The sequence below is a fragment of the Leptodactylus fuscus genome, chromosome 9 (assembly GCF_031893055.1).
Source record: "Leptodactylus fuscus isolate aLepFus1 chromosome 9, aLepFus1.hap2, whole genome shotgun sequence".
NCBI lineage: Eukaryota > Metazoa > Chordata > Amphibia > Anura > Leptodactylidae > Leptodactylus > Leptodactylus fuscus.
This window is the reverse complement of record NC_134273.1, coordinates 54082771-54099357: the sequence shown is the minus strand read 5'-3', so window position 1 is coordinate 54099357 and position 16587 is coordinate 54082771. Positions and strand designations below refer to the sequence as shown.

General features: G+C 42.7%; 2 protein-coding genes across 2 annotated transcripts in view; one reads left to right on the top strand and one right to left on the bottom strand.

The window, feature by feature from the left end:
* Positions 1–7372, bottom strand: part of RNF2 (ring finger protein 2) — a 26116-nt gene extending 18744 nt beyond the window's left edge. Inside the window, exon 1 of the mRNA XM_075286712.1 lies at positions 7088–7372. The gene's annotated coding sequence lies outside the window, so the exon portion shown is untranslated. The remainder of the gene's footprint in view (positions 1–7087) is intronic.
* LOC142218177 (uncharacterized) lies at positions 6077–16587 on the top strand. Its single transcript, XM_075286714.1, has 2 exons — positions 6077–6095; positions 15076–16587. Exon 2 carries the CDS (start codon positions 15077–15079, stop codon positions 15977–15979), a length of 903 nt encoding a protein of 300 aa, XP_075142815.1. The 5' UTR covers positions 6077–6095; position 15076; the 3' UTR covers positions 15980–16587.

Genomic DNA, 16587 nt, shown 5'->3' with positions numbered 1-16587 from the left:
AAAGTCCCTTCTCATTTGCCACAAAAAATCCAAATGTTTTTATTCTGCCCACATTGTTCCCTCCTGAATGTATCAACAAAACATTAAGAGCATGAATCAAATTGATTAAACCCTTCCATTGTAAACCCCTATAACCATACCAGAAAATTGTAACCATGGAAGAGCCAAAGGAAAGGTTTTCCGTGTAACTTCTGTTCTGGGCCCTATTTTGAGCCCAGTGAATAAACAAATGGCCCAAAATCCAAATAACTAACTGATTACCTAAAAAAAAAAGAAGAAAGAACAACAACTTCTAAATCATCAACTCAGGATGAATGTATAATTTAAATCTACTACAATCCCACCTACCTACCTGTTTTATTACAGACTCATCTAACCCTAAATTAGCAGCTGCAGTAGCAGCGCCTATTCTGAAAGAATGTGAAGTAACTTTATACTCACCCAATCCCAATGATATCAGGCATTTACGTAATACAGCATTAAATTGATACACCGTAACCAGAGAACCATTAGCATGAATAAACAGTGGGCCTTCCACAGCTGGCCTTAATCTCAACCATGTGTTCAAGTTCACTAGCGGACATAAATAATTATTTAAAGGATATAAAACTATCACTGAGCCTTTACCTAACTGATCTGTTTTACTTCTCCTAATGCATACTGACATTTTATCTTCAAATATCTTAACCACTTCCGGACCGCCCATAGACTATACGTCCGGATAGTGGTTGCCTAGTTCTGACAGGACGTACTGGTACGTCCAGTCAGAACACAGTAGCTGCACAGAGATCGTGCAGCTACTGAAGCTGGGAGCCGGCTGTAACTTCAGCCGGAGCTCCCACAGAGATGGCAGGGAAGATTTATTACCTCCCCTTACATATATATATAATAAAAGTTTTTTAAAAAATGTAAATAAAATACGCTAATAAAACACCGTTATTAAAGGTTATAGCCCCACCCCCGATGACACCATATAAAATAAAAATTACAGTAACGGAGAGGAAAAACTATATTATAAAGTTTTTCAGTGACACTGTGTTATTAAATATAAAAATAATAATAATAATAATAATAATAATAATAATAATAATAATAATATTGAAAACCAGACAATTTCCCTCCTATTTTGTTTATGCTTTCCCGGATATAAAAATAATAAAAATTTTAAAACACATTTGAAAATAAAAACATAAAAATAAAGCCCTATGTGTCCCCGAAAAAAGATGCAAAATTAGTTGACTGAGACATACGAGAAAAATGTTACAGCCCTCAAAACCACACATACAAAATAAACCTAAAATGTATCTGGTCCTGGACCACAAAATGGCCTGGTACTGAAGTGGTTAATGTCACCAAACTGAAGCACAGACAAAACTCTTACTTTTACTAATAAATTCATTAACTCTCATGGCGCTGAAAAAGGCTAGAACAAAAGTAGCCCTAAACAAATGCACTTCAAACTCATCAAAGCAAATTTGACTCAATTTAACCCATAGCTGACCTAAAAGGCCAACAGAGATAGGACATCTAGTATCCTTAGACGGGTTAGCTCTCCTATAACCTTTTAAAACCACCTGTACCGGGTAAAAACTATTAATTGATCTGCTTCCACTTAGCCGAAGAAAAAAGGAAACTCCAGATAATGTCCTGGAAATAGAAGAAAAGGATAAATTCCTGTTGATAAGATCAAACAAATAATAAAGCCATTGACAAACTGATATTCAAACAATCAACCTGAATTGAATTACAGAAAAGCATCCACCTCATCCATGTGGCCGAGTAAGCGGCCCATGTATTCGGAGCTAATGAACATTTTATAAAATGAGCAATTAGTCCCAGACTAGATCCCACAAGTGTCATGGACCGGCTATTCCTTCCTTGGCAGCGTCCGGCACCAATTCCCGTTATCTGACCAGCTGAAAACAAGACAAAGCATCTGCTATAATATTCCTACTACCTTCAACCAGATATTATTAATCAGAGAGCATAAAACCAAGTGTCTTAAAAACTTCACTACCTGGCCAGACTTGGAAGAAAGCACATTTACTGCAAACACTACCCCTTTGTTATCAGAATGTATAATAATCCGTCTGTTTGCAAATTTGCGACCCCAAAGAACTCCTGACACTACCACAGGAAACAATTCTATTAAAACTATGTTACTAATTACACCATTAGTCACCCAAGAGGGAGGCCACAAGTCAGCTGACCACTCACCATTGTAAGGCTCCATAGCCAATACTTCCAGCTGCATCCGGGAAATAAATTAAATTCTGCTGCAGGGGCAAATTCAGATTGCCAATGTGTACATCTGTTAAATTTAGACAAAAATTCCAACCATATACTCAGGTCCTCTTTCAATTCCCTATTCAATCTAATGTGAGACCCTGGTGACTTAAGGCCCCTGTTTGCAAAATACAACCTCTTGGAGAAAACCCTGCCCATTGGAATTACCCTGTATGCAAAACTGAGCATGCCCAATAATGTTTGCAATTCCTTCAAGGTAGATTTCTGTTTAGCTAAAAGATAATCAAACAACGCATCTTATCCAACTTCTCCTGAGGCAATCTGAATTCCATTTTGTCCGCATCTATCACAATATCCAGAAACTCCAAAACTGTGCATGGGTAAACTGTCTTTTCTTCAGCTATTGGCAAACCAAACAAAGTAACTATCTCTAAAAACTTCAACATCAAACAACAACTATTTACAGATTTACCTAAAAACAAGAAATCATCTAAATAATGTAATAGATAAGCAAAACTTTCTTCATGTTCAACAACCCAATGTATAAAACTTGAAAAGGCTTCAAAATAACGGCAAGATAATGAAAAGTCCATTGGCAGGCACATGTCAAAATAAAATGTATTGTCAAATTGGAAACCCAAAGAGTTAAAGCCTTTCGGATTTACAGGTAACAACCTAAAAGCAGATTTGATGTCCGCTTTCGCCATTAAAGCACCCTGACCAACTGATCGAAGTAACTCTAATGCGTCATGAATAGAGGCGCAGCACACTGTGGCCTCAGACTGACTCACCAGATCGTTTGATGAAGAATTAAGCAGATAAGACAAATGATGTATCAGCCTGAAGTCACCAGTTTCTTTTTTAGGAACAATCCCCAAAGGGGAAAGACGAAAATTAACAAAAGGCGGAGCCTCAAATGGCCCCGCAATCCTGCCATTATTCTAACTGTTTATCGCGACAATTCTGCAACCATTTGCATGAAGACTCATTGAAGGCAAAGCATACCCCCTTTCTCAATGAATTAGAGGTACTTGCTCTGCCCCCAAATGAACGTTGTGGCAACATCAAGTGGAGCCACAAACCGACATCCTTCACCCCCCACTTCAAAGAAGGGTGAATAGCTAATTTCTGACTGAACATTTCATCATAAGACAGCCATGCAGTACCACCAAAATTTCGGTATGCCTCCAAAACTATGTCAATATGCTGGTACAAACCAGAACACAAGGATGGGAAGCGTTCACCCAGAACAGCCGAATATATGCAGAAGGCTTGCAGCCAGTTGTTAACTACTTCAGTACTGGGCCAATTTGTGGTCCAAGACCAGACACATATTCGGGTTTTTTTTGTATGTGCGGTTTTGAGGGCTGTAACATTTTTCTCGTATGTCTCATTCAACTAATTTTTGTGTCTTTTTTTGGAGACGCAGATCTGAGTTGAATACTGACGCGATTAAAGCAAGGAGCTGTCACAGCTCAGCTCCTTGCTTTGCTGCTAGTCGCTGTGTAGACGCGATGTGATGACGTCAAATCGCGCCTACAACTCTGTGTGAGAGAGAAAGAGAGGCGCGGAGAGAGCTGCGGGGGAGCGAGGAGAAGGTAAGTTTAATGTGTACACCGAGGTGGAACGTGAAACTGGGGGCAGATGAAGGAGGGGACGGCATGACACTGGGGGCAGAGATGGAGGGGGGACATGAATCTGGGGGCAGAGATGGAGGGGGACATGAATCTGGGGGCAGAGATGGAGGGGGGACATGAATCTGGGGGCAGAGATGGAGGGGGGACATGAATCTGGGGGCAGAGGTGGGGGGGGGACATGAATCTGGGGGCAGAGATGGGGGGGACATGAATCTGGGAGCAGATGAAGGGCGTATATGAAACTGGGGGCAGATGAAGGGTGTATATGAAACTGGGGGAGAGATAGAAGGGGGGACATATAATTTACAGGTGACTGCAGGAGCACGTGAAAAATGAATGAGAATGGGCGGAGTCAACAAAAGTAGGCAGAGCTAAATTTGCCGCCACGCGCCGCACATTTTATCCCTCTTTCCGCTTTTCAAAAGTTGTGAGCTATGCACTCAGGAGGATAGGAAGCAACTAACAGTTGTTTAATATGGCACCCGCCATATTGCTGTCTGTCCTCCTGAGTGCAGGGTCGGCCCGTCACTTTCCTCAGCACCAATCTGTGTGTGGGGAAGGGGGTGACTAAGGAAGGATCATTATACTATCTATACACTAAATTAGCATTTTCTTGTTTACTACTGTTGGTACTCTTTGGCCATCAGGTTGCCCATCATTGACGGAGCCTTGCCTAGCTCACTAGCTGTTCTGCTCAGCAGCTACCAGGTCTTAGAGGGAACATTGCTGTCAGAGCGGGTCCGGCTGTGAGCGTTTTATGCTCTCCGACGCAAAACCGTTTTTTTTTTAAATTGGACACAGAGTACTGCATGTCCGACTTAAAAAAACCCGCTTTCATGGCAAAGAGCATAAAATGCTCACCGCCGCACATCTTTCAAACCCATTCAAATGAATGGGTATGAAAGAGTCCTGTTTCTGTTTTGTGCAGGAAACGGAAACCTGCAGAACGGAGACCCGGCGCAGATGTGAACGAGCCCTTAGAGTTACAGAGCTGATCTGAGTCCTGTAGGACCCAGCAGCTCTTGTAAGACACTGAGCCCGGCGGGTCATGTGACCGCCGGGTCAGAGAGCGGCCCCATCATGGCAGCACCCATAGCTGTGTATACAGTGCTCATTGAGCGCTGTATACACAGCGATCGAGATGGCTGGGAAGGGAACAAACCTTCCCTGTCTTCTCTCTGGGAGATCCGGCTGAAGTTACAGCCGACTCCCAGCTTCAGTAGCTGCTCGATCTCCGTGCAGCTGCTGTGTTCTGATTGGATGTACCCGTACGTCCTGTAAGAACTAGGCAACCACTTCCCGGACGTTTATAGTCTATGGGCAGTCGGGAAGTGGTTAAAAGATCTGGGTACCATCCGCTGTCTCTCATCCTCTGGTTTGTCTTCCTTTTTGTCACTGCAGACCTATTCCCTTGAAGATGGTAACAATGACAATATGTCCACAAATTCATTTCTACATATTTTTTCCTTAATACTCTGACTTAAATGAAAACCTAGAGGGGACAACTCACAGCTAATAGCTTCCTTGACACACATTTCATTAACCCCTACACCTTTATCTAACACTGGTACAACATTTTTAGAAACAGTAGTAGGTAAACTAACACTAGGAATACTACCGGGAGGTTTAACCCAAGCCCTGGCTATGGATGAGGAAGGAGGAGCAGCAGAGTGAACCAATTTATTCAATAAGACAGACAATACATTGGTGTTCTCACCCTCCTGCTGCTCCTCCTGGCACGATCATGTTCCAGCGCTAGAACCTGCTGGCTGTTTATAGCCCTTCAGAAAAGAACCACCAGCAGCCACAGACCCCTGGTCCTGGAGCTAACATCAGACTACTCCCAGGCATCTCCTTCTCCATACAAACCAGCAGCGTTGGTCTGTTTTATTCCCTGAGGAGTTTTGCAGCTTTCCTTCCCTCACTGAGCTGTGACACGCTGCAGCTCCCCCCTCCTCTTGTGACTAGGAGGAGGAGGTGTGTAGGTATTCGCTTAGCCGACAGTCCATCAGCTGGCACTGGTCCCACCTCTTCCTCCTGCCTTGGAACTCCACTTCAGAGGCTTCCAAAGCAGGGACAGACACGCCGGCTTCATCCTCCAGCTGCAGGCACTGCCTTAGCCACTGTTCACCCCCCCAGCAGTTTCAGCTTTAGCAATCAGCTGCCAGAGAAGATCTTCCATGGCAGGGGGCTGCTCCATCTGGATCCTGGGTAAGCTGCCACAGAGCCCTCACCAACTGCTCCTTATAAAGCTCCAGTTTCCCGCCACTGAAACCAATGGGCCGATCAGCTGGTGTATCCGCTGCCAGGCAGAACCCTCATAACCTGCTCATGCCTTAGAGACACAGCTGATCAAAACCTCTGCCACAGCTTCCATCTGTCCAATCAGCTGATGCTCCTGGGCAAACTTCAAGAAACTTCTAGAACCTGCTCATGCCAGGGCACCGCTGACCCGAAGATGACCTCCCATACAGTAAAATCACTGTGAACATAAAATAGGTTGGGAGAACACACAGAACTACCATACCATGTAATTAACATAGATTCATCATTAAGACACGGTGCCAGGGCCTGCACAACCATGGGGCCCATTCCTTAGGATTCCATGGCCCTAACATTCATCATGAATCCACTGCAGCGGCCTCCAGCTGATGCAATGTAACTGGTAGCATGTCAGGGAATGCAGGTACTTGTAGTTCCACTGTCACTAGTGACCATGGGCTGGACAGACTGATGGATGACAGACTACACAGCCATGACAGCCCTGACAGCTCCTGCAGTATAACAAGGTGTACACATGGCACACTGTCCCCTAAGATGGCAGCAGCCATTGTGCTGCATCTTACAAGCTGACATCTCTACAAGTCACCATATCATTCTGTTAGTCACACCCCCTACAGTACGTGCCATAGAAAATGGTGCAGTAAGTGATAGGATGTAGATTTACCGATTCCAGCTAGGAGACAACACACTGTAACGAAGCATCAGCTGCTCAGTAGCATCGCATGCTGTACACATAAGAGCTAGCACTGGCCTCATTGGTGTAACATCAGCCCTGTACATGGAGCTGCACATCTGGCCAGTGATCTCCCTCTCCTCAGACAATGGCATCCCCCGCACAGAATACTACGACCTCCTAGTGCTGTTCACTATGGAGGATGGCCACAATATGGAGGCACACGATGAAGGACAATCATACTCACAGTGCTCTCTGCGGCCGGTGTGTGCTCAGTGCCGGGGCTGACGAGGAGGATGATGCTGCGGGGAGCTGCTTACTAGCGCTCGGCTTCTACAATATGGCGTGGACAAAGCAGCATCCGCAATGGAGCTCGGGAAGATACTGCACAGAGTGAGGGGAGGAGAGACTGAGGAGGAGGAGGAGGGGAGAAGATGCCAAAATGTGAGACGGAAAGGGAAGGACTGGATGTGCAATGAGAGACGAGGACGGCACAAAAGACAGGCATTACATAGGGGGGAACTGCTGATATGTCACCGGGAGGTGAGTGCATGTGTGTATATGTACAGTATATAGAGGTGTGTATAATGTACAGTATATAGGAGGTGTACACCAGTGTGTGTATAGTACAGTATATAGAGGTGTATACCAGTGTGTGTATATGTACAGTATATAGGAGGTGTACACCAGTGTGTGTATATGTACAGTATATAGGAGGTGTACACCAGTGTGTGTATATGTACAGTATATAGAGGTGTACATCAGTGTGTGTATATGTACAGTATATAGAGGTGTACACCAGTGTGTGTCTATGTACAGTATATAGAGGTGTACACCAGTGTGTGTCTATGTACAGTATATAGAGGTGTGTATATGTACAGTATATAGGAGGTGTACACCAGTGTGTGTATATGTACAGTATATAGAGGTGTATACCAGTGTGTGTATATGTACAGTATATAGAGGTGTATACCAGTGTGTGTATATGTACAGTATATAGGAGGTGTACACCAGTGTGTGTATATGTACAGTATATAGGAGGTGTACACCAGTGTGTGTATATGTACAGTATATAGGAGGTGTACACCAGTGTGTGTATATGTACAGTATATAGAGGTGTACATCAGTGTGTGTATATGTACAGTATATAGAGGTGTACACCAGTGTGTGTCTATGTACAGTATATAGAGGTGTACACCAGTGTGTGTCTATGTACAGTATATAGAGGTGTGTATATGTACAGTATATAGGAGGTGTACACCAGTGTGTGTATATGTACAGTATATAGAGGTGTATACCAGTGTGTGTATATGTACAGTATATAGAGGTGTATACCAGTGTGTGTATATGTACAGTATATAGGAGGTGTACACCAGTGTGTGTATATGTACAGTATATAGGAGGTGTACACCAGTGTGTGTATATGTACAGTATATAGGAGGTGTACACCAGTGTTTGTATATGTACAGTATATAGAGGTGTGTATATGTACAGTATATAGGAGGTGTACACCAGTGTGTGTATATGTACAGGATGTAGCGGTATACAGCAGTGGGTGTATATGTACAGTATATAGAGGTGTACACCAGTGTGTGTATATGTACAGTATATAGAGGTGTATACCAGTGTGTGTATATGTACAGTATATAGGAGGTGTACACCAGTGTGTGTATATGTACAGTATATAGGAGGTGTACACCAGTGTGTGTATATGTACAGTATATAGGAGGTGTACACCAGTGTTTGTATATGTACAGTATATAGAGGTGTGTATATGTACAGTATATAGGAGGTGTACACCAGTGTGTGTATATGTACAGGATGTAGCGGTATACAGCAGTGGGTGTATATGTACAGTATATAGAGGTGTACACCAGTGTGTGTATATGTACAGTATATAGTAGTGTATACCAGTGTGTGTATATGTACAGATTGTAGCGGTATACAGCAGTGGGTGTATATGTACAGTATATAGAGGTGTACATTAGTGTGTGTATATGTACAGTATATAGAGGTGTACACCAGTGTGTGTATATGTACAGTATATAGAGGTGTACACCAGTGTGTGTGTATATGTACAGGTTGTAGCGGTATAGAGCAGTGGGTGTATATGTACAGTATATAGAGGTGTACATCAGTGTGTGTATTTGTACAGTATATAGTGGTGTATACCAGTGTGTGTATATGTACAGGATGTAGCGGTATACAACAGTGCGTGTATATGTACAGTATATAGAGGTGTACACCAGTGGGTGTATATGTACAGGATGTAGCGGTATATAGCAGTGGGTGTATATGTACAGTATATAGAGGTGTACACCAGTGTTTGTAGATGTACAGTATATAGGAGGTGTACACCAGTGTGTGTATATGTACAGTATATAGAGGTGTACACCAGTGTGTGTATATGTACAGTATATAGAGGTGTACACCAGTGTTTGTATATGTACAGGATGTAGCGGTATACAGCAGTGGGTGTATATGTACAGTATATAGAGGTGTACACTAGTGTTTGTATATGTACAGGATGTAGCGGTATACAGCAGTGGGTGTATATGTACAGTATATAGAGGTGTACACCAGTGGGTGTATATGTACAGGATGTAGCAGTATATAGCAGTGTGTGTATATGTACAGTATATAGAGGTGTACACCAGTGTGTGTATATGTACAGTATATAGGAGGTGTATACCAGTGTGTGTATATGTACAGGATGTAGCGGTATACAGCAGTGGGTGTATATGTACAGTATATAGAGGTGTACACCAGTGTGTGTATATGTACAGTATATAGAGGTGTACACCAGTGTTTGTATATGTACAGGATGTAGCGGTATACAGCAGTGTGTGTATATATACAGTATATAGAGGTGTACATGAGTGAATGTATATGTACAGTATATAGAGGTGTACACCAGTGTTTGTATATGTACAGGATGTAGCGGTATACAGCAGTGTGTGTATATGTACAGTATATAGAGGTGTACACCAGTGTGTGTATATGTACAGTATAAAGAGGTGTACACCAGTGTGTGTATATGTACAGGATGTAGCGGTATAGAGCAGTGGGTGTATATGTACAGTATATAGAGGTGTACTGCAGTGGGTGTATATGTACAGTTTTTAGAGGTGTACAGCAGTATGTAGTGGTGTACAGTATAGAGAAGTATACAGCAGTGTGTGTATATGTACAGTATATAGAGGCACACAGCACTGTGTGTATATACAATATATAGAGGTATATAGCAGTGTGTGTACAGTATATAGATGTGTACAAAAGTGTATATTTACAGCATATAGAGGTGTAAAACTGTGTATATGTACAATATATAGAAGAACTCGAAATAATGTGTATATTTATGATATTCTAGCAGGAGAACCCGGCTTCACACAGGTATATTTCATTTTTTGTTTGTGTTGTGGCCCCATAAGAATTGCCAGTTTTGCACTGGTCTATTCTGTATGTCGTTTGTGTGTGTCCAGAAGCGTCATGTGATCATGTGTATCTCAGTTTAGATATCAGTGAAAAACCTGCGATCGGATGTTATAAATACCTGGAGTAAAGCTGTGTGAATGTGAATTTGTGTAACAGTGTCATCAACAGCGCCCTGCTCCTTTAATGCTGACCTACAGCAGTGATGTGTGATACTATGTGCTGAGCCGTGTTTCTATTCCTCTGATGTGTGATACTGTGTGCTGAGCTGTTTATCTAATCCTCTGCATGTATCTCAGTGTTGTATTCACCTGGAGTAAAACTGTGTGCATGTGGAGTGACCGTGTATATGGCAGTTGGAATATGAGTGAAAGACGCACAGGTTTATATTGGCTAATGCAGGTCATTTTTTTGGCAATACTGTATCTCAGGAACGGTACATCTGACAGAGTTAAGACCCGGTCAAAAACCTTCTCAGACACCTGATGTTTCTATGTGCCAAATTTGGTGAAGATCGGACCAGTTCTTTGGTCGCACATAAAGAACAGACAGACAGAAACTCATTTATATATACACACATGGACAATTTGTTGGTACCCCTCGTTTAATGAAAGAAAAACCCACAATGGTCACAGAAATAACTTGAATCTGAAAAAAGTAATTAATAAAAATTCTATGAAAATGAACAAAATGAAAGTCAGACATTGCTTTTCGCTTCAACCGAATTAAAAAAAAAACAAAACAAAAAAAACTCATGAAACAGGCCTGGACAGAAATAATGGTTCCCCTGAAAATAAAATGACCAAAGGGATATGTTACACAAGGTGTGTTCTCTAGCATCACAGGTGTCTACAATCTTGTCATCAGTCAATGACCTGTATATAGGGCTACAGATAGTCACTGTGCTCTTTGGTGACATGGTGAGTACCACACTCCACATCGACCAGAAGAAGCAAAGGAAAGAGTTGTCTCAGGAGCTTAGGGGGCGTTCACACTAGCGTCGGTCTCCGATGCAAATGTCTGCGCAAAATCTTGCTAGCTGTGTTCGTACATTTTGCATTGATTTAAATGACACATCATGTGCGTTCTTTACAGTCCGTGTATGTCCTTAAGTGTCCGTTCACAAAGATGTCCAATTTTTCAAGCGGACAGCTAAATCCTACCCAGTTTCAGAAAGTTTGGTCTCAGTCGCAGGTCATGGGTCTTGCAACAGGATAATGACCCAAAATACACAGTTAAAAACACCCAAGAATGGCTAAGAGGAAGTGGTCTTCTATAAGCCCTGACCTAAATCCTATTGAGCATCTATGGAAGCAGCTAAAACATGCCGTCTGGAAAAGGCCCCCTTCAAACCCGAGACAACTGGAGCAGTTTGCTCATAAGGAGGGGGACAAAATACCTGTTGAGAGGTGCAGAAGTGCCATTGACAGTTACAGGAATCGTGTGATTGCAGCGATTGCCTCCAAAAGTGGTGCAACAAAATATTAAGTTACAGGAACCATCATTTCTGTCCAGGCCTGTTTCATGAATTTTATTATTTAAAAAATTGTATTGAGGCAAAAAGCAATGTCTGACTTTCATTTGCATAGAATTTTTATTTATTATTACTTTTGTCAGATTCAAGTTCTTTATGTGACCACTGTGGGTTTTTCTTTCATTAAATGAGGGGGACCAACAATTTTGTCCATGTGTGCTCTTGGTTGTTTTTTTTTTGTTTTTTTACATAATAAAGCATTTGTATGTGGCAAAATGATATTTTTTGTCTTTTTATTTATTCATATATTTTTGTCTTATTTTTTTTAAACCCATTGTGGGGCTTGAACCAGCAATCATCTGATGCTTGTTCAGAATTCTACACTGCAATGCATGAGTATTGCAATGTACAACAGCCTATGCATAAGCTGAGAGTCCTGAGTGATAGATTGCTAAAGGCAGAATTTAACGTGAGTGAAAAAGGTGGGCCAAAAATCATTGATCAGATCGCGTGCTGTTATTGGACCATCAGCCCTGCCCCCCTGGTTAGCACCTATGATCGGAGTTATACACCTGCTGTCTGTGGTGCCACGGCCATGATAGTATTGCTCCTTAGCATTCCATGACGTACTAACTGTTTTTGTCTTTCTGAATGGAGAAATATGAACCTATGAAGTCTAGAGGCCCATTTCCACAAACATCTTATCTGTACATATTAAGGCAAAGGCCCCCATGGGGCGGTTTTTCCCGCAGCGCTTTAGACAGAAAGTTTGCAGAGTTTTCCTCCACGGACTTTCTGTTACAGTTATACCTATGGGAAAACCGCTGGTGTTTCCGTAGGTGTAATTGACATGATGCGATTTCCAGAACTGTGCCAATTTTGGAAACTGCAGCGTGTCCGCACCACAATTTTTACCGCAATGTGGGCATTGGATTCACTAGAATCCCATCTACTTTGCCCTTACTGTAAAATGCGTTGTTTCTGTCCCACGGGGCCCCGGCCTAAAAGGGTTTTCCAGCCAGGCTGAGGCCACATGTTGCAGAAAAACAGCTTTTTTGTTGTAGATTTTGCTGCGTTTTTTTGAGCCTAAGCAAAGGGTAGAAGTGTACAGACTTCCTATATATTACTCTACTCCCAGGTTTGGCTAAAAAAAAACGCAGCGAAATCTGCAACAAAAGAAGCTGCGTTTCTGTAACGTGGCCTAAAATGAAGTTTTTATATTGAAGACCTATCTTCAGGATACGTCATTAGTATGAGATCCGAGGTGGTCTGACATCCAGACCCCACATAGGTCAGCTGTTATGACCGCCTCCAGGTGCCAGATGTGGATGGGGAGCGCGTGTAGGCTGCTCCTATCCAAGTAATAGCAGTGGACCTTCAATTCCCCAGCACCACCGCCATGCATATTACTTGCATAGAAACAGCCTGCATGCTCTCAATGTCCACTGCACCAACTTCCGGTGGATGGAGGCTGCTGGAACAACTGATCTATGCGTTTGGGTGCCATGGTGTGTGATCAGATATCTGTCAATCACATGACCCTGAACTGATTTATATCCACTGGAAGCAAACAAAGAATGACAACAAGCAGAGATCTAGAAAACCACGAAGAATTAATGCACAAAGTATATTGGAAAATTGCATAACTTTTCATTTTGCAATATATAACCTAATTATTTGCGTGAACTGGACAACCCTTTTAATTGGTTTTTGGAGCATTTTTTCAACGCCAAGTACCTTTGTAGCACTCGTGGACTCATTTACTTATCTGTCTACTCGTGAAATCAGTGTAACATGCCATACAGTACGATAAGGGGTTTTATCAAGGCCGACATATGCTTCTTTGGTCCTTGTGATGCCAGAGGATCCACCTTGTTCATAAGACACATCCTCGGGCAAGGCCATGCACCTGCACTGAAATAACCACCAGCCCACAACCAGAGCAGATTTCAGGTATTGGTTACCTGAGTAAAAAATGCTGCGGAGTCTTCCACCATCACAATTTGTGCCACTATATACCACTATATACCGTATTTTTCGGACTATAAGACGCACTGAACTATAAGACGCACCTAGGTTTTAGAGGAGGAAAATAGGGAAAAAAAATTTTGAAGCAAAAACTGGTAAAATATTTAATATATGGGAGTTGTAGTTTTGCAACAGCTGCAAGGCCACATTGACAGGTGACCCTGCAGCTGTACGGGGATGCATAGAGCGTTTTTTTTGCGGGGCCAGCTGTAATTTTTAGTTATACCATTTTGGGGGATATCTATTGCTTAGATCCCTTGTATTGAAAAAAAAACAGGAGGTGATTTAGAACATTCTGTCTATTAGTATTACGGCTGGTCATAGAGACCAGCCGCAATACTAATATAGCCGTGACAGGCCGGGGAGCCTCATTAGGCTCCCGGCTGTCACCCGAACAGGTCGGCTCCTGCGATATCGCCGCGCAGGAGCCGGCCTGCAACTTTACAGGTACGGGGCCGGTGGGGACCGGCCCCAGGGGAGAAGGGGCCACGGATACTGACCCGGCATCCGCTGTACTAGAGAGGCGGATGCCGGGGAGGGATAGACGCCGGGGCCTGAGACATCGCTACGATCCTCTGCCATGCATGAAGCCAGCGGCGGGGGCACGGAGGAGCCCCTGCCGCTGCTGGCTTCATGCATGCCAGAGGAGCGCAGCGATGTCTCAGGCCCCGGCACCTGTAATGGCGTCTATCACTTGCCGGCTTCCGCCTCTCTATTACAGCGGATGCCAGGCGCCACCTTCAGACTATAAGACGCACCCTTCTTTTCCCCCAAAATTTTGGGGGAAAAAAGTGCGTCTTATAGTCCGAAAAATACGGTAACAATTGGTTCTGTGCCATGTTAGAGGGAAAGCAGCAGATATAGGGGATGCCAGTCCAGCCCTGTTTACAATACGTGTTTGACATGTATGCTGGGAACAGTAGAAAGGTACGGTATATCACTATATACTTTATTACTGTGTATTATATAGAATACTACAATATTCTACACCACAAATAAAAGTGTACAATGTATCCAGCTGCACAGTAGCTAAAAAGATGAATGGAGCCCTATGGCTTTTCTCCGTATAAATGTTATACGTAGATCACACATGTTGCTCCTTAGTATGAAATTTAGGACAAGTACATTAACAAGGAGCAAATCATTATCATTCTAAAAGGAATATTAAAACCAGGATAGGTATTATTGTATTGTCTATTGAAACCTCTGCTGTATTCCACAATCTAGAGGTCTGTGTTGCTGTTCCCTTTTAATATTAATGTAAATGAGAATAATAAAACTGTCCTTTTCTCCATCTGCAGTATGCCGTCGTGCATCGTAAACGGATGTAACAGCTCATGGAAGATTAAAGATCCTGACTTAGTACTGCATTCCTTTCCTAGGGATATAAGTATAATCAGAAGATGGCTGCTGGAGACACCTCAGGACTTTGGAGACCTCGACGCCATGTGTCAAAAAATTTTTCTTAGTGCAAAAGGGGCCTTTCGTATCTGCTCTAAGCACTTTAATTTTGACTGTTATGAGGTCCGAGGAACAACTCGATGTTTAAAAAAAGATGCTCTGCCTACGATATTTCCATCAGAGTCCTGTGTCGGTAAAACCTCCAAATCTAAAAATGTCAAGAAAGATGACAGACCAATGTGCAGCTTTGCAGGCATTGACAACTTTGATCATTTATATGCTCGATCGCCAACCCTGTTATGTTCCAGTACGATATCTGTGCCCATTGCTTCTCCCTCTGATGTGATCGATGTTGATTCTGAACAAAGCTTAGAAGAAACTGCGGTGACTGTTATTGAATTACCGATACATCAGTCTTCTAAAGAGCATCGTAGGAGAGGATTGATGCGAAAGGGTGTCCGCACCAGTCACACTCGATCCATTGGTACCATGACTGATTATTTCCCAGGCCAAGTCCATAAGTCCACACAGACGGATCCAGTGACTGGCACTAAAAACAAGAAAGTAATGGCCAATATCTCCAAGTCAAATAAATCACTTGGCATACAATGTCATGTAGTAGAAGAAGCAATACGTGGTACACTCATAAGCAGTAGGACTTCTGAAAATAACATTAACCAAGAGTCCCCAAATACTTATTCATCAAAAACCCCACAGGTATGGATTGCACCCATACCTTCAAAATCCAGAAGAGTTATTTGCAGGCAGCTGGAAAGACAACATCCAATATTTTATATGATCTAGAATTGGTTTTATTCGCGGTGGGTCGTTTGAGGGCCAAATTTTTTGAGGCTATATTTTGAAGCCGTCTTCACTGTTGCCATACGGGTGGCTGAAGAGCAACCACAGAGGGCTACAGCTTATGGAGAATAAAATCATTTCTTTAGTAACCTGAGCTGTAAATAAAGTTCTATATGTGTTCTGGAAAGAGTGTGCCCTGCCTAAAATAGGTAGAAGAGCAGACGTCTTGAAGGGTTGACCAGTCTAAGTTGACTGAGCACCAGCTCACATTAAGTTCCATGTACAGGTACATGTTGGATAGTGCTATTTGTTTTTGGCTTGTGATATTACTTTGTTATTGGTGCACTTTGCAGTGAAATATTGATCTGTAACTAGAGAAAGGTTACTAATAATAAACTACTTTCCATTTCAGTTAGCGTCTAACCGGAGTATATGGCCTAGAGATGCCGGTTTTCTGAAGTACTATGGTTTCCCAGCATACTGTATACATAAAGTAACCAACTTTACATCAGTGTTCTCAAGGCTATCAAAATATCCAGCCCCAAATCTACTTTCTTTATAAGAATGCTATCCCTAGGTCTTTAGATAATATTCAGGGCCACGGCAGGAGG

Bases quoted from the DNA above. Each gene is read 5' to 3' on its own strand.
- LOC142218177 (XM_075286714.1), top strand. From the start codon at position 15,077: ATGCCGTCGTGCATCGTAAACGGATGTAACAGCTCATGGAAGATTAAA.